The sequence below is a fragment of the Engraulis encrasicolus genome, chromosome 20 (genome assembly GCF_034702125.1).
Source record: "Engraulis encrasicolus isolate BLACKSEA-1 chromosome 20, IST_EnEncr_1.0, whole genome shotgun sequence".
Classification (NCBI taxonomy): Eukaryota; Metazoa; Chordata; class Actinopteri; order Clupeiformes; family Engraulidae; genus Engraulis; species Engraulis encrasicolus.
This window is the reverse complement of record NC_085876.1, coordinates 32,116,879-32,143,506: the sequence shown is the minus strand read 5'-3', so window position 1 is coordinate 32,143,506 and position 26,628 is coordinate 32,116,879. Positions and strand designations below refer to the sequence as shown.

Here is a 26,628-nt window from a genome sequence, read left to right as displayed (position 1 = left end):
TATCGTTACAGCCCTATTGAGCACCTACCTGACGCCAGCCATGGGGGGCATCTGAGGGTGGGGGGTGGAGGCCGGGGTGGGCGGCTTCATGTCTCCGCTGTCCGTCATGGAGCCGGTCCCGGAATGGGGGGTCGGGGGACCCTGTAGAGAGCCTGAGCCGGCTGGGGACAGAAACACAAAGGGTACTTAGAGGAAAGTAGTGAAAACCCAACTGGGAAACATTGTGACACAGCACTCCACAGCACACAAGTGCACACTGCATACAAATAAATTGCCTTTATGCTTCACCCGTGCAAGGGGGCACCCCCCAATGGCGCCCCAAGGGAGCAATACGGCAGGACGGTACCATGCTCAGGATACCTCAGTCATGGAGGAGGATGGGAGTGAACACTGGTTAATTACTCCCCCCACCAACTTGGCAGGTAGGGAGTCGAAATGGCAATCTTTGGGCTACATGTCTGATGCCCTAACCGCTTACCCATGACTTGCCCAATAAAAAGGATTGCATACCAATCAAATCTTTGAGGTGCTGGCCACTGGTGTACTCAAAATTCAAAGAAAACGCCTTCTTTATTTTCTGGGAGACACAAAACAGGTACCATACATCAGAACCAAGCTGAGGAGGAGATGGGGGAATTTTGTTTTAATTTAGAGCAGTAATTGTAACGTAATGTACCATCACCAGCCAAAAGGGCTAGTTGACGTTAATCTTACTAGCCAAACACACAATCACTAATGGGTCAAAGTGGGTCAAAGTTGGTCTTTTCTACCAAAACTGAAATTTCACCAGCATTTATCCGATTGGCTGGTGTTAATTAAGAGCCCTGATTACAATACATTGCATTTGGCAGGGACCTTTAATCGAAAGCGACTTACAATCGAGGACATATGCATAACAATAAAATGTGTCCTGCAAATATAACATGGAAGCCTGTAAAAAACCTATTTTTCAAAATCTCATCCCAGCATGCCAACACACACACATGGAGACACATGCATGTTGGCGTGGTATGTATTAGAAGTGGGCGTGTTAGGGGCTGAAAGTGTGTTTGTGGTCGGCTGGTTTCTGGCTGTCTCAAAAAACGTACACTACACTTGCTGGCCCCCCGTCATCTGCGGTGTAATGCGACCTGGGAGAATTGGAGCGGTGTGTGTGTGTGTGTGTGTGTGTGTGTGTGTGTATGTGTGTGTGTGCTTTTCCTAGCCATTAGCACAACTGTCTGATGAGTCATGTCTTCCCTTTCATTAGTGCGTAAACAAGCAGGGTCACACACGGGGCACACACACACAGACACTTAGTCAGGCAGTGTGCCAGCTTGCTTTTTTTCCCCCTTGCTCCCTTTCATTTTTTTTCAAGCTCTCTTTCAAATACACTACCCCTCCTTGCTTCTCCTCCCCCCCTTTCCTCTCACTCACTCACTCACTCTCTCTCTCTCGCTCTCTCTCTTCTCAACGAGGATTTCCCGTGATGCAGCACAAACACAAGAGGCGAGGGGGGAAGGCAAGGAAGGAAGGAGGGAGGGAGGGAAGGGATGAGAGGGAGGGAGGGGAGAAAAAAAAGCAAAAGGAGGGTAGAGGAGGGAAGGCGTGTGTGTGTGTGTGTGTGTGTGTGGTGTGGTGGAGGGGTGGTATGGAGGGGATGTGACTTTACACACAAACCGCCAAGCCCCCATTCATCAATTTCTGTCTGAGCTTTAATCTCCTGGGGTGGTGGGAGGAGGAGGAGGAGGAGGAGGAGGAGGAGGAGAGGGGGAGTTTTTCTGTGAAGCTCAGGGCCATCCAGCATGCAGAGAGAGAGAGAGAGACAGAGAGAGAGACAGAGAGAGAGAGAGAGAGAGAGAGAGAGAGAGAGAGAGAGAGAGAGAGAGAGAGAGAGAGAGAGAGAGAGAGAGAGAGAGAGAGAGAGAGAGAGAGAGAGAGAGACAGAGACAGAGACAGAGACAGAGAAAAGAGAAGCTCTGCATCCTTGACCCAGTGCCAGGAGACAGTCCCCCTCCCATCCCAACACACACACACGCACATACACACGCACATACACACGCACATACACACGCACACACACACACACACAACCACACACACACACACACAGAAAGAGGGATCCCCTCTGCTGACGCCACGCTGGGCTGCCAACGTGCGCACACACACACATTTTCACACACACACACCCCTCCAGCTCTGTCTCCCACTCCCCTTCCCCTCCTCACTCAAATATTAGGGCCTTGGCCAGGCATCCCAGCTCTGGTTGGCAGAGGCTGCAGCCACACACAAACACACGCGCACGTGTGAAAATTATGTGCACATGAGGCCTGAGCTTGGCAGCATTAAGCCGCGTGTGTACATCAGAAACGACCTACGCTAGCCGAGAAGCAGAGGTTGCCATGAACACGCTTTATTTGTTCTGGACGTGACATTGATGTGTTTGATTTAACTAATCACGTACTGTAACTGCTCTGGCTTGTCAGCCTGGGACCAGGGGTGGAACTGAAGTTTTTTCCCCACCAGTCACTGTGGCAGGTAGATTTTAAAATCTACCAGTCACTCACTGTTTTTACCAGTCAAAGTGACTGGTGGGTTGAAAAATTTACCAGTCACCACTGACATTTTCCCGTCATTGGCTGGTGGACGGGTGCTTATTTCCATCCCTGCCTGGGACATTGAACATTCCAATTGTTTTTCCCCAAACCACGTCATAGCTCATTACCATAATATTAGCTTGACTTTAATCGCTGAAATTCGCTCCCGGCAAATTTGCTTTGGCCGTTTAATTCGCAGACTATCCATAGAGAAATAATGACTTCGGTCGCTCGGGTAGCGTAGGTCGCTCTTGATGTACACATACCTCTATCCAACAAGCTTTTTAGATAATCCACTAAAAACAACAAGAACAAAAAAAAACATTTAATCCATACAATAGTGGCATTAGCTGTGGTTGCAGCACTTAGACAAATGCTACTACAGTACTGAAACGTTAATGACCCTCATACCACACACATCAAATATGTGGCAGTACCCGCTCAACTTGGTTCATCCAACCAAAAAAACGACGGCTGGTTTTCGAGCTGTGCCATGCCGTACTTCTAATCGAAAAGCAAATAGCGGTCGCAGAGTCATGCCGTGTACCGGGTAGAAAACAGTAGCAGGTAGCAGTGGAAAAGGGCCTATACGCTCAGCTAAGGGTGGAGGTCCATACAGACCTTTCCATAAATAACTAGAAATGCACTGAGAGTGCAGACCGCCGCCAAGGAAGCTGTTTGATGGAACATTTGTCTCTGTTACACCCTCATTTTTCTCAAATCTTTCTGCCTTGTTTTTGTGGAATTAGAAACTGGAATGTCAAAGTTGGCGCAAAGTTGAAGAATCTTTTTTTTTTTTTTAAGTATCACCTTTGCCTTTTGTCATTTCCAACAACTCCACAAAATTTCATCAAAATTCTTTGTAACTTTTTGAGTTATTCTGCTGACAGACAAAGAAACCAACACGACCAAAACCTCCCTGGCGGAGGTAACTAAATCACAATCTCAATCAAATCAAGGTTGTGTGGTGCTTAAAGATCTTTCCAACCTTTACATGTAAGGGCTCAATGGTCTCTGTGGTGTGCACCTTTGTCTTTAACCTTCAGCTCGCTTTCGATCCTGCACACGTTAGACATATTTAGATTATTAGCGTTTGGCCTTGACGTGGCCAAGCTGTAGGGCACTCTCCTGCCATGCGGCTGACCCGGGTTCGATTCCCGGCACGAGTCCTTTGGCAACCCTTTCCCGTCTCTCCCCCCATTCGCTTCCTGTCCACCTCACATACTTTCCTATCAAATAGATCTGTAATCTATCTAGATGATTAGCGTTTATTATATTTGACTTTTTGGCAGTGCTTTGAAACTGACCTGGGGAGGGCGGCTGGACCTTGGCCTGTTTATTCTTGGGGTCGGTGGTGAAGATGTCGGGCGGGGGGTCCTCGCCGCGCTCGATCTTGCACTCGAAGGCGTACAGGCACTGGATGTACTGCTTCTTCAGCGAGCTGGCCGCGCTGCTGGACGTGCCCACGTTGAGCGCCGTCGCCAGCTCACGCCACTTCTTGTTCTTGTTCACCTGAGATGGGGTGGGGTGGGGGGAGCAAAGGGTTAACGCGAGAGACATTAGCGCAGTGGTTCTCAACCTTTTTAGAACAATCGCCCCTTTGAACTCACCATAAGCCTCCAAACACCCCTAGACCTCATCATAAGACTGCCTACGACCCTCATAGTATTAAAAAATAAAACAGACTAATGCACCAAAGGTAATTAATCCCTGCCCCCCACTCAGCCGTATCCTTCTGAACGACCCCCTAGGGCTCCCCAGCGCCCCTGTTGAGAAACACTACATTAGCCAGTGCTGGTATGGGAGGGTGTGTGACTCTACAACGGGATCGACAAGTGAGTACAGAGCCTTTTGATGCACTGCAGTGATATTAGCGTAAGACAAAGAAAGACAAGTCTGTTTGTTCAGATACCAGTTGCCAAAGTTTATTTTACCAAAATATTTAGCCTTTTTTGACTCCGTAATATGCTGCAATACCTTATACGCCACAAAAGTCGATAACCAAAGCATGTACACACACACATGCACAACAAAAGGGTTCTCCATATTTCTTCCCCGTACCTGTGTGAGTCCGCCGATCTCCTTGACTGAGACGTAGAGGCGGAAGAGGTCGAGGGGCTTGCGTCCCACGGCGGGCAGGTTGGTCATGCCCAGGGCCTTCTCCTCGGCGAACGCCAGGTAGCGGTCCACCCACATCTTGCGCTCCGGCTCCGGCCCCAGCTCGTACAGCCGGGTGATCTTCTCGTTGGTGGTGGTAGACGAGTTGGACTTCTGCAAACATCAGATGAATAGTAGGAAATGAATGGATGGTGATGGAAAGTGGTCAGTTTTGTCAGTTTGCTTAACACCTGGCCAAAGGGACTATAGTTGGAAAACAAAAGAAACAAGAAAGGTTTATTTGTATAGAACAGGGGTGGGGAACCTATGTCTTGAAGGCCGTTACAGTTTTATTTGGCCCCCGGAGTAATTTTAATGTTATGAAGCTTCACATGAAATGTGCCATATTTTGCAAATAAATCTCAGAATCTACATTTGCAATACAATTACGCTTTATTCAGAGGACCTAGAGATGGTGGGGTCTGTTTTAAAAAGGTGGCTGCCTTCATACAGGCAGGGGTAAATCCTGGTTTGTGTTCATAGTAGAGCCCTCGGAGGACTTTGACTTCCCTTGGAGGAATTCAAAGTGGCCCCTTGAACGAAAAAGGTTCCCCATCCCTGGTATAGAACATCTCACACATCAAGGCAGTTCTATTTGCTATAATATCGAATAAGAATAGAGAGAGAGAGAGAGAAAGTAGAAGGGTACAGGGTAAATAAATAATGAAATGCATAAAAGCAAGTAGAGGGAAAACATAAATCAGCCTCTGCTTTCTGCTTGTGCCGTGTTTCCCCATAGGCTGTGTATATATTACAAAACTCATTCAGCAGAAGTGCCGAGAGGCAGCTCGACAGCGCTCCTAAGCCACGCACCACTATCAAAGCCTAGTGTTTTACAAGGTGGTCTGTTTAATAGGGACCTACAAAATAACGACAGCGATGGGAGAGAGGGATGGGAAAAGGCGGAGGCATCGTCACATTACTGACTGAGTGACGCCAACAACCATCAGGGTCTTCATGGATTTCATTTGATCCTTTTTCTCTTCTCTCTGGAGCCCATACATGGGTTTTTTTGTTTATAAACTCGGAGTTGTGAGGAGGGGCAAGACACTGGCAGTCAACCACGTGAGCTGATTTTTTGACCGACAGCCGTTTCCAACAATCAGAGGATGAGTTGTGCGCAGCCAGGGGGAAAAAAATTAGAACCCATGTATACTGGGGGCGGTCAGGTGAGGTATTGGGCTGGTGCACTGAAGTGAAGTCCCAAGTGGGATCCCAGAATGTCCTACCACTGTCCTCATTGACCGACTCCCATAGTTAAAATAAAGTCTACAGACCTACTGTATGTTGCATGTAAAGCTTTAAAAAGTGACACGATTACTGACCGACCCACATAGATGTTTCATTTAAGAATAAAGCTGCAAAGTCCTCCCTTTGCCTTTCTCAAACGACTCACTAACTATGTCAAACAAACAAACTGCCTAACCTTTTTCGTCGTCTCGGGCTTGGGGGTGCCGTCCACCTTGTTGTTCATCTTCTGGCCCTGGTTCATCTTGTCCATGCCGAACTCGGGGCTGGGAGCCATGCCTGGTTGGGAAAGGGGAAAGGGGCAGTCAGATACAAGCATCAAGACTTGGTCATACAGACATACTAGTCACAATAAGATGTCAGGGTTTCTCATTGACTAGGACTCCTTGGCAGAAGAGAGACTGTCTAAATGGGACAATCCTGTCTAAGTAAAGGTTAACTGAAAAAAAAAATGTCCATACACATGTGAATGATATCCTTCTTGATAATCTAGAGCCGAGGCTCTACTACCAGTGGAGAGGCAATTAAACTAAATTGTATAATCTACAGAATAAAAGGTCATGTTTGCAGTCAGTATTACATTTGTACACAATTGTCTAATTGTGATTGGTTAACTCAATGAATCTACTGGAACATTTGATTTTGTTGAACTCCAGTTTTATGCTTTGGTCCATACAAAAAATAGTCCCATTCAGAGGCTGAACTGTAGAGCAAGACGATATAGAAATAACCAGCAGGGGGAGCCTGTGGGGACACAAGTGGACAACTACAGTATCTAACCTACATAGCCAAATCACATTTAGACTAGAAAACTTTGTACTATGACTTTATAAAGAAACCTAACCTAACCTAACCTAACCTATCCATTTCTTCTTTCCATCAAGACCGTATACATCATCACTATAATACTAACACAATATCATCACTATGGGATTGACATTGGACCTCATGGTTTGTGTGGTTAACAGCATGTTTTGTTGTCGAGAGCAGCAAACGAGCCGTCCTCCTCACCTGGGTTGTTGTTGTTGGCCATGTTGCCGCCCATGGGGTAGGGCCCTCCCTGGTTCATCATCCCCTGCATGCTGTTCAGGGGCGCCGAGTACGGTGACCCACCTCCCATCATGCCTTGCGGCATGCCCTGCGGGTAGCCTGGTGGCCTACAGGAAGAAGAGAGGAGTCAGGACTACAACAGACCTAAACGATTCTTTTTTTTTTTGCTACACTGCACACTGAAAATCTATTCATACAATTTGTTCAACATGGTCACCTTGACCACCATGCTTTGTGCAGGATTTTCTTCCGAGTTACAAACGCAACTCTTTGCCAGACAGTACTACACTGTTCTCCTAGGATCTAATTTTGAGAGGAAAGCTGGTAGTGTGTAGCGGTTATATTGTTAAAATTGAATTCCTGTGATCTCTCCTCAGTGTGTGCCTGGTCACTTTCACCAATATCTGAGTGTCTGAGTCTATTCTGTGCACCTGTGTACCTCTCCTCCTCCTCCTCCTCCTCCTCCTCCACCTGAATTGCTCAACCTCAGCTTTGCTCATCTTTTAACCTTCTCCTCTCTACTGCTCTCTTTCTCCTCAGCCTCCTGTCCAGCCTGTCCATGATGATGATGATGATGATGATGATGATGCTGCTGATGATGACGATGATGCACTACATGTTGCAAGGGGAAAACTCAACATAACTCAAAAGCATGTAAACATACGACCCCACTAGTTTTGACTGATCACACATTCATCTATAGAGCTGCAAAAAAACGGCTACTCATTCACAACATTAAAATGGTTGAAAAAGGTGCAAGAGTGAGAGAAACAAAGTTATGATGAGGCAGTGTATTCAATAACTTCATCATTACATAGTAATCATCAGTGACTCATTTCCAAGAGGGTAGTGAGGTAGTGGTACATCCTCTAATAAAATAGCATGAAATCATAATTTTCTTAACTAAATAACACATGTGGGCAATCTATTAGTTGGTACAATTCCCTATAGGTTAACAGGCTTTATCACTTAACTGTGTTCTTGGAATATTCTCCAGGACTAAAAATGCATTTGTTTAGAAAAGGGATGCCTGCGCTTCAGGCTTTCTGGTGCTCACAGTCGAGGACCGTAGACTCAAGACCGACTGGGCTACTTCTCAGCAACTAGACTCCAGGATGACTGACTGTCTTAATGCTATTTGTTTGCTTCTTGTTGGAGGTTTTTTGGCCCTGAAATGTTCGGAGTGCCAGTGAAGCGGTCATCCTCACCTGTGTATGGAGTTGCTGGGTGGACCGCCGTGATGCATGGCAGCGGCGGCAGCAGCAGCGGCGGCCGCCGGGTCCTGTGGCTTCCTGTTCATGCCCGGAGGCGGGCACATGCCCGAGGCCACCGGATGCGGCATGCCGGGCATGTTGGGGCCGCCCATGCCGGGGCCGTAAGGCGGGCGCTGCCCCATCTGCCCCGGGCCCATCCTCCCTCCGGGGGGCATGCCTCCGTACGGCCCGCCGGCTCCGCCCTGCGCGGCCATGGGGTTCATGGAGCCGGCCATGCCCGGGCCGGAGTAGTTGGCGTTGGGCATGCCGGCGTAGCCAGCGGGGCCTCTAGGGTAGCCTACAGTAGCAGAGGGGGAATGGGTGGGCGAGTGAGTGAGTGATTAAGAAGAGAGTGGGTGTCTGTCTTTTTAGGACCAAAGTGAGCTTAGTTATCAAAACTACATTTACAGATATATATGCAAGATAATATAATACAAAATAACAAATGAAAGGTTGCAAGATTACACAATGAAAGACCACAATTTGTTAACTGTCGGTGCGTCTTGAGTAGGCTGTGCGTGTTGAAGCAGTTGTATTGGGAACGGAAACCTGCGGTAGACACAAACACTAATCCAGCCGAAATCCTTGCCTGTTTGATGCCCATCTCTACGAATCTGTAATTCTGGATCTGGAAAATTACTGAAAATTACTGTCTGGAGCTTTAGGCAGAATGTGAAACACCTGTAGTCTAATTGAAGCCAGCACTAGTGCTACCAAACGGCTCCATCTGTTTGGGACTTCAGCTGCTGTTTTCAGACAGGGCCAGCCTGCCGTCAGAGCCACTTGCACAGAGAACTGAAATGATTGTTGATTGAACGCAGAGCATTGTAAAGAAAGGGCACTGCTTTGCCAGCCATCCCGATCCGCTCAGATACCAGGTTCCCAAAACAACCCCAATGCTCATCTCTCTCTGCATTCATACCATTAGGTAAGCCCATGATGCGTCATCAACAGAGGGCATCGATTTGCTTCAATATCACGATTCGCTTACATAAAAGAATGTTAAAATGGTGCACAACTGGAGCTAAAAAATAAAATGTCTGGTTCTTGAATGTGGTGATCTTAGGTCCAACCATGATGGCTGATTCAAAACGAAGTGGGGGAAACACTGGCGACGTTCATTTAATAGAGCTATGACATTAATTATGTGTTAAATCAGTACTTGGATTTTTCTTATGTTTCAGACATGTTAAAGTTTTATCTTTAACCTGACATGTTTCGATGGTGATCCTCTGATGAAGACCGACGGAAGCTACACCGTCAAAACATCAGGTAAGAGATACAACATTTAAATGTTTGAAACATAAAAAAATCTATGTACCAACACTGGCAACGTTTTGCAAGGATGTGTATCAGCCAAGGGCAGTGGAGATGCCAATTACTAGCAGTGCAGAAGCAGTCAATCTGGGTGGAGGAAGGCTTTAAAACTCTGGTTTTGATCTGGTCTGGTCTCCACAGCTTCCTTTCCAACACAGGTGACTTCAGTGAATAACTGCTCTCCCCGTCTTGACTACTCAATTACAGCCCGCTGATTCAGGGTTGGGATGAATCAAATCTGTGGCAAGATTTGTACTATAGGGCTATAACTTAACGCTTTTCATCACTAACCAATTTGGCTAGTAGATGCTAAATCTTACTTGCCACACATTCACTCACTATCAGTCAAAGTGCCTAGTAAGTTTTCTTGTTCACCAGCCAAAATGAATTTACACCAGCATTTAGCTGGCTGGTCAGTGTTCATTTAGAGCCCCGTTTCTAAACCAAGGACTGATCCCTTCGGGTGGAGGTGGAGTGAATAGTGTACCTTGCGGGCCACCGTAGGGTCCTCCCTGCTGTCCGTAGTTGGCCATGTTGTTGTTCTGGGGGTAGGGCCCCATCCCAGCATGCATCTGGCCTCCAGAGGACTGGCGTGGCGATAAGGCGGAGCCTGACTGGGGGGAGCTGTACGGCGGCATCTGGGGGTTACGCATGTACACTGCAATGGACAGACACAAAACAAAACATTAGGAGACAAAAAAAAACGATATTTGTGTGGTGGTGGTGGTGGTGGGGGGACGGTTACCCAGTAGGGATGCACCGATACCGATGCTGGTATCGGTATCGGCACTCGATACTGCTCATTATACTCGTACTCGTCAAGCACTTGCCGATACCAGGAACGATACTGCTATTACACAAAAAAATTCTAAATCTTGTCACGTTCTGTGGACTTGAAAGCAGCATGGGAACAAAGTGCCACCTTATACATTTACTAACATTTAAATCTGCATGGAAATGGACAATACAAATATCACAGGTGGAACAAAACAAGGCCATGCATTTAATTTTATTGTATTTTGATGGTAAAAGGTATCGGTACTCAGTCTCGGCAAGTACACACATTAATATACTCGTACTTGTATCGGTTTTCAAAAAAGTGGTATCGGTGCACCCCTATTACCCAGTACATTTATAACAAGCTCTGGTAACAATATTTTCTACGATGGGCGTGCCGTAAAGTAGTGGCACGTAGGAGTGTGTCAGAGGATGACCAAATGTCAGCAGGAGCGTAAGCACACATGCTCACACTCGCGCACAGACGAAAACAGAGACTCACACAAACACACAGCTAGCCAAGCAGGTGCCACAGACAAGTCAACAAGCCACAAAAACATGGGCCCTCGAGATCACCCTGAAGGCAGGTGTGACAATGACAACAAGAGGCGCACAAACAGTTTTGAAAGGACCAGGTGCGAGGTGAGTACCAACAAGACTACGCTGTCACACATGCATACCTTTGTAAGAATTTGTGAGGGGGGAGACAAAGGGAAAAAGAGAGTGTGTGCATGTGTGTGTGTGTGCTTCACACTTACCTCGTTCCTGCCCCATGGGTGGCTGATGGAGCATGCCATCCGACTGCACACTGGGGGGCCTCGGAGGCATCTGGTTCCCTGAAGGAGGCAAGGGGACAAGGGGACAAGGGGGCAAGAGGACACAGAGGGGGCAGAGGAGGGGCAACGGGGGTGGAAAAGGGGCGAGTGGAAAAGGAGACGGAAGGGGGACAGGGGGACACAGATGAGGGGCAGTGGTAAGTGGACAAGGAGACACAGAGGGGGCATTGGAACAGAGGAGGGGCAATGGGGAGTGGGGACAAAGGAGAATCCAGTGGTCAGAACCAGAAGTATTGAACACCCTTCACACAACAAACTATTCGATACAATATTGTTACAGCCCTACAAGTGGGCAGCTCTCACCTGGCACGGCGGCGGGCGAGAGGGGTCCGGAGCGCGAGGCCGAGGTCGAGGCGGGGGAGCCGGCGGGGGAGGGGGAGGGCCCGCGCAGGCCCGGCAGGTGGGGCGAGGTGTGCGGCGAGAAGGGAGACTGCGCCGGGTTGCTCTGCTCACCCTGGCTGCTCGACACGCCCGACGTGCTCACGCCCGGGCTGAGCGCACTCTCCGCGCCCGTGGGCAGGTCGTCGATGGAGCCCGACAGATCCTGAGAGCAGACGAGAGAAACAACGTTGAAAAGGTTAATAATCTCGTACATAAACACTGCAGTAATTGTACTGTACAGGTATGAGAGAGAGAGAGAGAGAGAGAGAGAGAGAGAGAGAGAGAGAGAGAGAGAGAGAGAGAGAGAGAGAGAGAGAGAGAGAGAGAGAGAGAGAGAGAGAGAGAGAGAGCGCTCCTTGATCATCACAGTGACATCAGATCAGTTCATAACCCATAAAGCAATAATTGAACTTAGTTGTATCACGATCGTAACCGATTTCTCATCGAAATATCTCCACAAATGCAAAAATCGATTAAACCAGTACTCAAATCCCAAGATAGCACAGCAACACTTAGCACTGTAAACAGCAAACAGTATAATCTTAGCCTTAAAAAAAAAAAAAAAAAAAGATTACCTACTTCACATAAACTACTTCACATGCTCTATATATTCACATGCGGGCACCAGACAATGATGAATAAAAGGTGGACCAATAGAAGCTGATGGTCCATCTGATATGACATTATCTAATATGATAATCTCTAAAGCAACCAAAGCTGCTTCTCCTGCTGTGGCGTTTGCTTAGAGGAATGAGTCTGAGTTTACAGGCATGAGCGAGAATTTGTATGCGTCATGCACGAGCGTGCGTGGTGTGGTGTGGTGTGTGTGTGTTGGTCCCAGGGGTGTCTGGAGGTGGAAGGGCCGGTGGCCAGGAGGATAACAGGCCTCTTAATTGGATGATCATGACACCATATTAAAAGGGATCTTCATTAGTGGGGGGCCGCTGCCGCCACCACCGCCGCTGCTGCTGCTGCTTACAGTCCGACAGGCCAGTGCTGACTCATTAGCCACACAGACGCACGCACGCACGCACGCACACTTAATTGCCATCTCACTCAGAAACACACACCTGCTGTCAGCTTCCGAAAGCATACACCAAGAATGCTCTTCCAAACAGTCGTGCATTGACACTTGCACCTCCTATACCAGTGGTTCTCAACCTATTTTGAACAAACGCCCCCTTGAACTCATCATAAGCCCCCCCCCCCCACACACACACACACACACACTCCTACTCCCCAACACCCCCTATCCTAAACAGTAGTACCAGCCTGGCGTAACTAAACACTTCACATTTCAGAATTACATGAAAGTGCAATGTAAACTCGACAGAACTATTTAATTCTGACTTCATTTGGAATTAAAAACATCATGTAAGAGGCCAATATGTCTGCAGGTCTATGCATGGTGATTTTTCCATCAATATCCAACATGAGAATAGAATGTGCTTGCTAAGGAAGGTAAAAAGGACCACCGGACAAACCACATGTGCTAAAGACAAAATAAAAGTAGTCATCTTAAAATTATAACGGCTGACTTCAGATGTCTAGAACTGACCAACACTTCTTAATAACAACAGCTAAATAGCAGGACTGGACCATTCATTAGTCATTCAATTCAATTCCATATCAGTTCATTTCATGCTTATGTCACAACTAGAAAAAATAGCCGACAAACCAAAGCAGGGAGCTTTAAAACTCCCTGTGTCTACCAATAGCAACATGAACAGTCAAAGCCATCAATAGTCTAGCGACAACACCACCGGCATTTACATAAGCGGTAAGTGGGTGTGTGCCTGCCTGTGCCTGTGTGTGTATGTGTGGCTGCACGGCACGCATCTGAAATTGTGTCAGTGTGTGTTTACACACTCACGCGCCGGCCATGTGTTCCCCAGGAATGCACACTCATCTGCCAGTGAGATCACGGCCTGGAGACACACACACACACACCAGGGGGAGAAAAAAAAAGAAAAGAGGGAGGGGAAAAAAAGAAAAGAAAAATGAGCGTGGGTGGGTGGGAGTGGTGGCAGCGAGGAAAGAGAAGGAGGCAGAGAGAGAGAGAGAGAGAGAGAGAGAGAGAGAGAGAGAGAGAGAGAGAGAGAGAGAGAGAGAGAGAGAGAGAGAGAGAAGGGAGGGAAAAGATGGTGGGACGAGAGGAGAGGATGGGAGGGGAGGGGAAGTGTGTGTGTGTGTGTGGGTGGGTGCGGAGGGGTTTGTGTTGTGGGGCGAGAGAAAAACACGGCGTCTGGAAGATGGCCAAGTATTCCCATAGAAATCTGGCAGTGTGTGTGTGTGTGTGTGAGTGTGAGTGTGTGTGTGTGTGTGTGTGTGTGTGTGTGTGTATGACTGGCTGACTGGTTGGTTGGCCCGGGCCCCACGGGCGGCGGTTTTTAGTGAGGGAGCGAGTGAGGCGAGGAGGAGGAGGAGGAGGTGGAGGAGGAGGAGAGGGAGTGTTTGAACCGGCGCCCGCACACCAGAGCTATTTTTGGGCCGTGACCTGCCGGAGGAACCCCAGAGGGAGACACAGGAGGACAGACGCTGATGCAGAGCGTGTGTGTGTGCGTGTGCGTGTGTTATACACACTAACAGGCAGCAGGGAATCAGACCTGACTGAGGAAATCCAGACGACTGTTCACACCCCTTGCCTTAGCTTAGACCCTGTAAGTGTGTGTGTGTGTGTGCGTGTGTGTGTGTGTGTGTGTGTGTGTGTGTGTGTGTGTGTGTGTGTGTGTGTGTGTGTGCGTGCGTGCGTGCGTGCGTGCGTGCGTGCGTGCGTGCGTGCGTGCGTGTGTGTGTGTGTGTGTGTGTATTCAACTTTTTGTTTTAATAAAATGCATGCAAAACAATCATGGCATGCCTGCCAATATCACTGGGCCTCATTTCATAAAGTGCTTCTGGTGCTTTTTCTTTAATGTTCTTTAAGTTGCAGAGCAAATAACGGTGGAAAGGCAGCACGTCAACATGTCAGTAGCACAAGTCAGCTCGCACTAAAATGCATGCAAAACAATCAGGGAATGATATTATAAGTGGACGTGCATGAGTTGAGGTGGACTCTTTCTTTTCTTTTTATCTGGTCATTTGTTGGTCCAAGTCCCAGGTCATACGTTTGGACCTGACTTTATCCCTCTCTTCATTGCACTCTTCTCTAGTTCTTTTGCCAGAGTTGAAGAAAGAGATGGTGAACCCTTCTATAAACAGGGTTGCCAGATGGGTCTGGTGATGTCCAGCCCAAATAATGCTCAAAAACCGCCCGGAGGTACTAAATCCTGCCCAATTTGAACCAAATTTTGGTATTGATTTCTATGGCCATCAATCTACAGAAAAAAAACCCGGCCATTGCCCGTTTTGACAATTTTTAACCTGCAGATGGCCATCCTAAACCGCCCAATCTGGCAACACTGTCTACATGGACCGGAGAATTTTTCCCTCCAAAAAACAGAGGGCCAGCCAGAGCGCCGGCCTGTAAGCAGTGTCACCTGATGATCCCCTCCATTCCCGCCATTAGACACACACTACACACGCACACACTACAAACACACACACTACACACACGCACAATCACAAGACCAGTCATCTGACAGTGTGCCGCCAGACTACTGCACCCCTGACCAATGAGCAGACGCACACGGGACAAGCCCAAAATGCCAGAGGGGTGTGTGTGTGTGTGTGTGTGTGTGTGTGTGTGTGTGTGTGTGTGTGTGTGTGTGTGTGTGTGTGTGTGTGTGTGTGTGTGTGTGTGTGTGTGTGTGTGTGTGTGTGTGTGTGTGTGTGTGTGTGTGTGTTGAGGGGGCAGGGTGCACTCGAAAGGGGGCCTCTAAAAGAAGGGCCCTGTTCTGTCTGACCCCCCACCCCCTGGCTGGAGGTCAAAGGGGAGATGTTGGGGCAAAGAGGACAGGCAGGGGTCAGAGGTCATGGATGTGTGGCGGGGTGGAGGGGGTGGGAGAGGAGGCGGGAATGAGTGTAATCATTGTGTGAGGCGGACATGGAGAATACAGATGTGTCAGAAACGCACGTAACGCGCACACTACTCTTTACCTTGTAAGACATGGGAAATGACATAGGCTATCCTTTCCTTTCCCCAGCCACCTAAATCATGTGTGCACATAAATGCAATCACAAAACACAGGTGCGTACGTACGAACACGTACACACACACACATACACAAACAAGTCCGTATGAAACTAACAAAATGTCAGGGCAAAGCAACAGCTACTTCGTCAAGTGTAGGCAGTTCAATTTCCCCCCCTTTCTTGCCCACACAAAACACAAGCACGCACACACATACACACACTGTGTGTGTATATATATATATATACGCGTTATTATTTTTCACAGCACATTTTCTCCATCCCACCCCCCATTGCCCAACACACAAATATCTAAAAACACACACACACGCACACACACACACACACACACACACACGCGCACGCGCGCACACACACACACACACACACGCACACACACACTTCCATGTGCAGACATTGATTTGCAGAGCTTGTTACTGCAGCACAGCAGAGGCTGGTGTGTGTGTGAGAGGAGAGAGAGAGAGAGAGAGAGAGAGAGAGAGAGAGAGAGAGAGAGAGAGAGAGAGAGACAGAGACAGAGACAGAGACAGAGACAGAGACAGAGACAGAGACAGAGACAGAGAGAGAGAGAGAGAGAGAGAGAGAGAATGTGTGTGAGACAGAGAATGAGAGAGTGAGAGAGAGAAAGAGAGAGAGAGCGAGAGAGAGAACAAACAAGAGAGCGAGAGAGAGAACAAGTAAGAGAACGAGCAAGAAAGAGATAGAGCGAGAGAGCGAGAGAGCGAGAGAGCGAGAGAGCGAGAGAGAGACAGCGAGAGAGCAAGAGAGCGAGAGAGCGAGACAGAATGTGTGTGAGAGAGAGAGAGAGAGAGAGAGAGAGAGAAAGAGAGAAAGAGAGAGAGAGAGAGAGAACGAGAGAGAACGAGAGAGAACGAGAGAGAACGAGCAAGAGAGCGATAGAGAGAACGAGCAAGAGAACAAGTAAGAGAATGAGCAAGAAAGAGAGAGAGCGAGAGAGCGGGTCCCTGTTGTGCTGACTTGAGAGCCTCAGGCCCCCTGAACATTATTACTGCCGGAGCCAGAGAGCCTGAGCCTCCGCCAGCCAACTGAAGCCACAGCACAGCACAGCACAGCAGCCAAGCAGCCATTCATCCAGACACGGAGCGGGGGAGGGGGGAGGGAGAGAGAGAGAGAGAGAGAGAGAGAGAGAGAGAGAGAGAGAGAGAGAGAGAGAGAGAGAGAGAGAGAGAGAGAGAGAGAGAGAGAGACAGAGACAGAGAGAGAGACAGAGACAGAGAGAGAGACAGACAGACAGACAGACAGAGAGAGACGGAGAGAGAGAGAGAGAATGTATGTGAGACAGAGAACGAGAGAGAGCGAGAGAGACGGAGAGAGGGAGCGTGCGAGCAAGCGAGAGGGAGAAAGCATGCGTGAGAGACAGACAGAGAAGCCAGGTACAGACACAACAGAATTAAAGTGCAATGTGAGCAGAGCAGAGAGGAATGGGAGTGCAGGAGAGGAGAGGAGAGAAGCGAGCGACTAGCCAGAGCCACAGTAAACGCAGCACAGCGTGGACTCCAGCAGCAGCAGCAGCAGCAGCGGCAGCGGCAGCAGGTCATCCATTAATCATGTGGCGGCCCGGCCGACAGCAAAACTCCCACAACAATAATGAATAGCTGCTCTGATTAAGAAACACACCAATAGCAGAGTGCCCTGCACCTTTAAATCACAGCTTTCTTCACATCTCCGTTAAGAGGAAATTACAGTATCTCTCAGACGTAAATAAAAAATGATATAGTTTGACAATTTTACAGTCTCTGTGTAATTAATCACCGACAAAATAGGCAGATCTATGAAGGACGGATATAATTGTTTGTTAGGAGACGTTGGAATCGGGCCAGCTAACACAAGACACGGCAAAGGCCTTGGTATCAGACTCCTATTGCACACACAGCTCCTCTTACAGCAGCTAATCAATTCTTCAGCCACACTCACACATGCGTGTACACACCACACACACACACACACACTACCTATGCTATGATTAAACTCAAATTAAACTCAAACACACACCAGAGCCTGAGAGAGAGAGAGGAGAACCTCAGCCTCCTCTGTGCATGTGAGAGAGAGTGTATGTGAGTGTGAGAGGGAGAGCATGGCAGCCATTTTGTGCTCTGTAAGCATTAGCTGGCTAGCTAGCTAGCGTGGTCTGTGTGTGCAGCAGCAGCAGCAGTAGCAGTAGCAGCCCCTACACAGAGAGTGAGAGTCTTTCTCTTTGTAGCTTTCCTAATGCACAGCAAATGAAAGAAGCTTCTAGACTCTGGACATGACCTAAGCAGGTCTCATTTGATGTATGATATGTCTTAAGCACAGCATGTAAGGCTGAGTTACTGTTTAGAACAGAGAAAAACAGATAGCTTCAGAGTCAGCCATGTTGTGGAGCTCCCCCCTCCTCCTTCAGCTCCAAGCAGCTCCTTCAGCAGAGCAAGGCAAGGACAGCACACCATGTTTCTGCTTTACACCAACATCAATGATCATTTTCCAGGTTTTTTTTATTCCTGTTAGATGTTAAGAAAGTTCACTTCAAAATAATCTTGCTGGATATTATGCAGCAGACTACTATGGATCGGTTATATTCTCTAAAAGGGAGGTGCACATTTCCAAGGCAGGTTAGTAGAGGTGAGTGGAGTAGAGTTGAGTAGAGTACTTTTACTAATCCCGAAAGAAATTAAGGTGTCTTTCAGCTTAACGGTACATAAAATGGTTAAGGACACACAATACACCGCCTCTGTTGTTTCGACTGTCCTGTTCTGTGCAAGGACGAGACACACAAGGTTTACTAATGTAACGGAACATTCTTTTCAATTCTGCTGAAATCAGTCGCTGTTCTCCACCAGAGAGGACCATGTTCCCATACCTCTGCACTTACTGTACACAAGAACACTGGAGATGTTTGAGTGAAGGGCAATGAGGAGAGGAAACTGCTGGTTCTGGTGTTTTCATAGCGTGTGTGCATAGTGTGTTTGCGTGTGCGTGTGTGTGCACATAGTATGTGTGCATGTGTGTGTGCGCTTGTGTGTGTGTGTGTGTGTGTGTGTGTGTGCGCATAGTGATGTGTGCATTTAGGTGTAACCTCAGCTGCACTGAACTCTGAACTGGACTCGCCATGCGGAGCGAGGGCCGGCCCGCGCACATGGAAACAGGATCTCCCACATCAGCGTTTGTGTGTGTGTGTGCGTTTGCGTGTGTGTGTGTGTGTGTGTGTGTGTGTGCCCAGCCCATGTAATCCAGGGTTCAATGTAAAGTCAGAGCCTCTCTCTGACCCCCTCTGCTTCTCTCTCTCTCTCTGGCTCAGTCTCTGATCCTCTCCCTTCACTGGCTTGTTTCCTGTTCTCAGATAACCAGACACACACATACTCATAAGCGCGCACACACACACACACACACACGCCCATTCATCCTCTTCAGAATAGCAAACGAGGCAGGGGGGAGGGAGGGAGGGAGAGGGGGATGTGGAGAGGAGAGGAGAGGAGGGAAAGAGAGAGGGGGTGGGGTGGGTAGGGCGCCTGCGGTAGCGTCTGTAGGGGTTGCCGTGGTAACAGTGTGCTGCTGCTGCTGAGACTCCACGTGTGTTGACACATTGGAGCTGACGCCACGCTCCCTCACACACACACACACACACACACACACACGCACACACACACACACACACACACACACACACACACACACACACACACACACACACACACACACACACACACACACACACACACACACACACACACACACACACACACACACACACACACACACACACACACGCACACACGCACACACGCACACACGCACACACACACACACACACACACACACCCCCCCCACTTCCCCTCATCTAGTCTCTCTACTGTGACCTGGCATGGCCTGCAGAGAGAGTCAGCTGTTCCAGAGAAAACAGCCCCATCACTAAATACCAAGAAGAGCAGTGCACCCGCGCGCACGCGCACACAAGTTCACACACACACAAAGCCAACGGCACCAAACCACACAATCTTCAATTACATTTTTTTTTTCCAGACTTCAAGGGCTCAACCACAATACATAAAACACCACCACACACACGTGCACGCAGATAAGAAGGGCTTTCTCCTGCACCCCCATACACACAGGGGGAGGAAAAAAGACAAACCTTTCAGCATCACAACACCCCCCATGCCCCCAATTTCCCACCCAAAAAAAGCACAGCTTGCATTCCACCTAGGTTACCAGGTTACAAACACAAGAAAGAAGCAGGTCATCAGAAATGCCACGAGAGAGAGAGAGAGAGAGAGAGAGAGAGAGAGAGAGAGAGAGAGAGAGAGAGAGAGAGAGAGAGAGAGAGAGAGAGAGAGAGAGAGAGAGAGAGAGAGAGAGAGAGAGAGAGAGAGAGAGAGAGAGAGAGAGAGAGAGAGAGAGAGAGAGAGAGAGAAGGGAGTTCGCCTGCTGACATCAAAGTGTTGACAGCCCAGGATATGCCTGGCTTTCTTAAGTACATTCAGAATGCCGGATCACTCATGTAACCTTGTGGCAAGACGGAATTTCCGCTACCTACTACTGTAGAAGGAAAACCAGAGGTGTGTGTGCAGGAAGGCATTTTCATTACGTACATACAGTACATACCCTAGCCAGAGGCATGCGATCGAAGGGATTTTCTTTCCCTTGGAGAGGGAAACACAAAAGGGAACGTAGGCTCATTGGGGCCCAGCATTGCCAGCAGAGCTCGACATTAACCAACCGGCCAAATGCTGGTGAAATTTAAGTTTGGCTGGTAGGAAAGACCAACCTACTAGCCAATTTGACCCATAACTAAGCAGTAAAAACTAATTATAACATCAACATCTGCTGCTAGCCATTTTGGCTGGAGAAGAAAAAAGTGAATTTACTGTAGAGCCCTGATTACCAGAAGCAGGAGAGAGGGGGAAGGCAGGCCAATGACATTGTCGAACTGAATGGCAGCCAGTGCAGTGCAGGGAAGAAAGTCAATGAGAAAAGACAAAAGAGAGAGAGCGAGTGAGGCTGGTGGATTTTTTTCCGCCGAAGGTCAGTGTCAGCCTAAGGCAATCCCTCCAGCTACACTGCCCCCAAAATACAATTACACAGACTCACAAACAGCAACATATCCAATGGTAGAAATCTGTCAACAAGCTGTACGGCATGTGTAAATCTACAAATCTGTTGAAGAAACGCTAGGAAGGTCATAAATATCACCACAATTATGGGCATGGGCACCTCTGGTCCTGGCAGCCCCAGCATCAAGCACCCATCTCTGGGCTGCACGGATGGAGAGGAGGAGGGATGAGAGAGAGGAGTGGCCCTTGGTTAGGCCATGGTAAAGCACCCAGAGCATCCCAGACTATAAGGAAGCCTTTCCTATGCAGGACTCGGCACAACCATAAGGGGGCACTACCAGTCCAATGTGAACACACTGAACACAGCACAGATAGAGAGAGAGAGAGACAGAGAGACAGAGAGAGAGAGAGAGAGAGAGAGAGAGAGACAGAGAGACAGAGAGACAGAGAGACAGAGAGACAGAGAGACAGAGAGACAGAGAGACAGAGAGAGAGAGAGAGAGAGAGAGAGAGAGAGAGAGAGAGAGAGAGAGAGAGAGAGAGAGAGAGAGAGAGAGAGAGAGAGAGAGAGAGAGAGAGAGAGAGACCTATGCAAAAATGCACAGAAGAATAGGAAGGTTGTGTTCTAAATTTGAAAACATGTACAGTACACTAACACGCACATAAATGCACGCGCACAGGTGCAAACACGAACCTAAACAAATAACTTGTGTACACACACAATAGAAAGGGAGATCATCGAAATTACTGTTAATGAGGGTGAACTGATGTTGGAATACAGGCACGTCTGTAAAAAACAACAACAACACAACATATCATGTGTCGCTCCCTCCCAACACCAACACTAGCATTTGTATACGCACATAAATAAACTAACTCGAAACTAACTAGTGTCACTCAGACAGTGCACCAGGCCAGCCATGGACGCGGTGTCTAAGCTCATCAGGGTGGCCGCTTCCCCTCGTGGGGCAGCGTGGCATGCTCCTGCTGCTGCTGCTGTTACTGTGGCTGATGACAAGGAGCTTTTTTGCCGAGTGCGTTATCTGGTTGCCTGGGGTGACTAAAGGCCGACACGCCCATCTGGTCAAACCAGGGGAACTAACGCATGGCTGAGCAAACACTACACAGCACAGCACAGCACACACACTGGCAGCCAGCCTACTGCAGCCAGCCTCCTTCACCACTTCTGCTGTGCTGTGTGCAGACTTGTGTGCAGCATGTGTGTGTATAATGTATATATTATTGTATGTGAAATGAATGCATGTGTCTGACACTGGTTTGTAGGTAGGTATTCTTTAAAGATTTATAATATAGCTTAATAATTCATGTTAAATAAATATATGCATTTATATTATTTTGCCAGCTTTGTCTTCCCATACACATAATATACATTTGTACATTTCACACATGCATGTTCTCTGTGTCTGCACAACGCGTGTGTGTGGTGCATGTGTATGAACCGGCCTATTCCTTTATGGCATATAACCTGCTGTGTTTGTCAATGGTGGGGGTGAGGGGCATGTGTTTAAGGCTGGTGCCATTCTTGTGTGCGTGCATTTACTTAATGGACTGGTGTGTGTGTTTCTATATGTCCGAGATGGGGTCTGGGGGGGTGGGGGGTGTCTTTTGTACCCTACACAATGGTGGCAGAGGGTCCCTCAGCACCACAGATGCCCGAGACAGAGCCGCACAGTGGATTGGGGTGGGGGGAGCTCATGCCACATATGGAGGCGGGGGAGCTTTTAGCCTAAGCCCCAAATACAAACAGACCTTACTCTCTCTAGTACCGCCATGCATAGCAAGAACAGACAGACAAATGGAGCATAAGCAGGTGGAGGAGTGGAGGAGTGGAGGAGAGGGTGAATGACTGGAGAGGCAGCAGGATGGAGAGAGGAAGGGGCAGAGGAAGTATGGAAAGACATTAGAAAGGCTTTGCCAAATATAAAAAAGAGAGAACATCAAATACAGGGGAGAACAGAGAAACCAATAGACCAAGCTGAAAGAGACAGAAGAAAGTAAGAGAAAAAGAAAAGAGAAAAAGACAAAAATGAGAGAGAGAGAAAGATGATAAGAAATAAAGAGATGGTTAGAGAAAGGGAGAGGGGGAAGGGTGTGTAAGAGAACGTGAAAAGGAGTAGAAAATGAATACGGAGGAAAAATTGAGAGAGAAAGAGAAGAGGAATGGGGGAGTGGAATGAAAGAAGAGAAACAAGATGACGGGATAGAAAGAGAGAAAGAACAGAAGAAGAGAGGGAGAGAGGGAGAGAAGTGTAGTGCTGGCAGCACTGCAGTGAGACATGGCCTTTTGTGCTGCACTACCAGCACAGTACAGCACAGCACAGCCCGGAGAAGAGAGGAGAGGAGAGGAGAGAGGAGAGAACTTGGAGGAGAAGGGGAGAGAGGAGGGGGCGGTGTGTGTGTGTGTGTGTGTGTGTGTGTGTGTGTGTGTGTGTGTGTGTGTGTGTGTGTGTGTGTGTGTGTGTGTGTGTGTGTGTGTGTGTGTGTGTGTGTGTGTGAGAAAGAGGGCAACCGTAAATGTGAGTGAGAGGCAGAGAATTGGAGAGACACTTACACCACAGACAAGAACGCAAAACACAAACTCCAACCTAAAACTAACATTTCAGAAAATATATATCTTTAAAAACGATCTCAAAACTATGCTTTCTGAAAATGGGTTCGATTTGACACGATACAGAGGAGAGAAGAGGAGAGAGAGGTAAAGAAAAGGATAGGAGAGAAGAGGAGAGAGACATGGAGAGAGGGGAGAGAGAGGGGGGAGAGAGAGAGAGAGAGAGAGAGAGAGAGAGAGAGAGAGAGAGAGAGAGAGAGAGAGAGAGAAGAGAAGAGAAGAGAAGAGAAGAGAAGAGAAGAGAAGAGAAGAGAAGAGAAGAGAAGAGAAGAGAAGAGAAGAGAAGAGAGAAAGGGAGAGCAGACAGCAGAGAGCAGAGAGTGAGAGAGAAGATAGGAGAGAAGGGGAGAGGAGAGAGGAGAGAAGAGAAGCGAGCAGCAGAGAGCAGAGCAGAGCAGAGCAGAAAAGCGCAGGGCCCCGCAATCTGAATAGCTCAGCTGCCTTGCACAGGAAGCGCAGGCCCAGAAATAGCAACAGGAAACACGCCCCAGAAACTGAATACTGCAATAGCACAGCACAGCGCAGCACAGGCAGCAGCAAGCAGCAGTAGAAGCAGCAGTAGAGGCAGAGACGGGCAAAAACAGGGCTGAGCACAAGAGTGTAACACAAGCAGTGTGTGTGTGTGTGTGTGTGTGTGTGTGTGTGTGTGTGTGTGTGTGTGTGTGTGTGTGTGTGTGTGTGTGTGTGTGTGTGTGTGTGTGTGTGTGTGTGTGTGTGTGTGTGTGTGTTAAAGGAAAGCAAGAAAGAGAGAAATAGGCACACACTAGAAAATGGAAGAGGAGAGGAAATTGGGAATATGACAAATGAAAGAAAGAAGAAATATTACCAGAGAAATGAGAAAAAGAGATATGACCAATTTACAGAGAAAAGAAAAAAAAAGAGTAGAACAGGGGTGAGGGAGAAACGGAGGAGAGGACAGAAAAGAAGGGAGAGAGAGAGAGAGAGAGTCAGACACACTGAGGAGAGAGAGGAGGAGAGAGAGAGAGAGAGAGAGGTAGAGAGAAAAACAGTGAGAGAGAGAGAGAGAGAGAGACAGAGAGACAGAGAGACAGAGAGACAGAGAGACAGAGAGACAGAGAGACAGAGAGAGAGAGTGTGAGTGAGAGGGAGGGGGGGGCTGAGGGAGGGGCAGAAATCCGCCAGCCTCAGCAACCATCCGCCAAAGCTTTAGAGCACTCTCTGCACTCTCCAACACACACACAGCAGCAGCAGCAAAAGAACAAGATGTGAAGAGAACGGGAGCAAGAGAGAACTGTGAGATGAAAAAGAGGAGAGAGAGAAAAAAATGCAGAATATAGGAAATGCCCTTCCAGTCAAGAGCACCAAGAGCATGTACTGTACAAGGGCTCAGCACAGCTGGTATGCCTTTAGTGTGCGCACACACACACAGTCACATCTCAAGCATGTGTGGAAGAGTACCAGCAGAGACCTTGACCAACAACACAGCCCAGATAATCAAGATATGCACACAGTAGCACACACCAAAAAAACACACTTATTCACATCAAATGCACACAAGTAAATGACACACATACACACAGAAATTTGCAAATGTGTGTGCATGGCTGACTTGAGTGTTTCTTATTAAGTTACCGTATTTTTATTTATTTTTTTAATAATGGAAGCTAGGATATTCACATTGCATTGAAGCAGAGCTGTGGAACAAAATATTGAAAATGTGCACAAAAATAATGTGCGCAAAACCTCACAACCGGAATCTGCATATTATTTCGAAAAGCATAATGTAGAGTGTGGCATTGGGCTTGCTTGAAACAAACTTACTTCAAGCAATGCAATAGAATAGGGGCTGGTACGTCGATATTTAGACGAGGTTGTCCATGTAAACCTATGTCAATGTAAAAAAAATAATTTAATGTCTAGAAAGCCTTGCTTAGTTTAAGGCCAGCCAGTTAAGTCAACCCAGTGTTTGACCTCTGCAATTCACCCTAGCCTGGGAAATCCCATGCTGCTTTGCCACAATCGTTCCAATCTGAAAGACAGCATGGATTCTATCTCTCAGCAAGGGTTCCAGATCTTGGGCTCCAATCAAAGAGCGGGGAGGGGTGGAAAGGCAATGACTGCAGTTTGTTTGAATGCGTAGATACAGCAGACCCGACTGGCTATGAGCCATATGACACATTCATAATGCCCAATAAACAATTGTAAACCACACCTTTCCGACGAGAAGTTGCATAGGTAGCCTCAGGACTATGGCCGCGTTCGTGACGGTGCATTTCTGCGCAGTGTGCATGCACAAGACAAAATTACGATGCATTCTAGTTAGAAAAATGCTTTGAAATGACGAGGTGCGCAAGGTGTTCACTGTAGACTGCGCAGCAATGCACCATGATGAACGCGGCCGCTCTCCCTTACGAGATCGTCTGGTGTTAGCCCGGCAAGCTCCACCCTGGCCTGCCCACCAGCCTCCACCATCATCATCATCCTTCTACTGCTTCATCTCTCCATCTTCATTACCGCCTCCACTCATCCCTCCTTCCATCCATCACCTCTCTCGCTCTCTCCTTCTTTCTCACCGCACCCAAATCTGCCATCCTCCGCCATCATTTCCTCTCCCTCCACCTTCAACATTCTCTAACCATCCATCTAGCTCAGCCCTCCTCTCCTCTATACTGGTAAAACGACAGCACCCAAAATCACAGTTATCCATCTGAGCTGACTACCATTATACTGTATTTCGCGCAATATATACCCGGTATATTTTTTCCACTCATCTAGATGGGGATGTTACCTCGGGGCAGCAAAAGGAGGTTGGCGGATTATTCCCTGTCAGGAATTAGGAAATAAAAATAGTGCAGAACATGCTTAACATCATGTCTACATTCAGGTACCATTACCGATACTATTCATCATCAGTTGCTTTACATTTGTCTGTGCTATGGGTTTGAATATTTTCTTCTATTTAGTTTACCCACTAGCTGTGGTAGTCTTGTCCACACAATCTTTAAAATGTAGGCAGAAATATAATTTCCAACAAATCTCTATTAAAACGCAGCTGTTCAAGAAGAAGGTAGCTTCTGCCTTGGTTTTAAAAGCAGAGTGTTCACGAGTGAGTGAGTGATGAAGTCAGTCGGCAAGTGAGGAGTAGAGGAGTGCCGACGAAGACATGAGGTGAGGTGAGCGTGTGAGCAACTGGGGCACCGACTTAAAAAGTCAGAGTGCGTGAAACAGGGGGATGAGGGAGCCGGAGATGAAACTGAGAGGAGAGAGTGTGAAGGGGAAAAGGTAACTACCGTCAAGTCCCAACCC

General features: G+C 48.0%; 1 protein-coding gene across 1 annotated transcript in view; it reads right to left on the bottom strand.

Annotated features, from left to right (window-relative positions):
- arid1ab (AT-rich interactive domain 1Ab) overlaps positions 1–26,628 on the bottom strand; it is a 70,082-nt gene that overhangs the window by 8,722 nt on the left and 34,732 nt on the right. The window contains exons 5-13 of the mRNA XM_063185785.1: positions 11,518–11,758; positions 11,137–11,214; positions 10,089–10,259; positions 8,240–8,582; positions 6,993–7,138; positions 6,160–6,260; positions 4,638–4,847; positions 3,884–4,088; positions 29–161 (exon numbers count right to left, since the gene is read on the bottom strand). Of these exons, the coding sequence (XP_063041855.1) occupies positions 29–161; positions 3,884–4,088; positions 4,638–4,847; positions 6,160–6,260; positions 6,993–7,138; positions 8,240–8,582; positions 10,089–10,259; positions 11,137–11,214; positions 11,518–11,758 (1,628 nt within the window). The remainder of the gene's footprint in view (positions 1–28; positions 162–3,883; positions 4,089–4,637; positions 4,848–6,159; positions 6,261–6,992; positions 7,139–8,239; positions 8,583–10,088; positions 10,260–11,136; positions 11,215–11,517; positions 11,759–26,628) is intronic.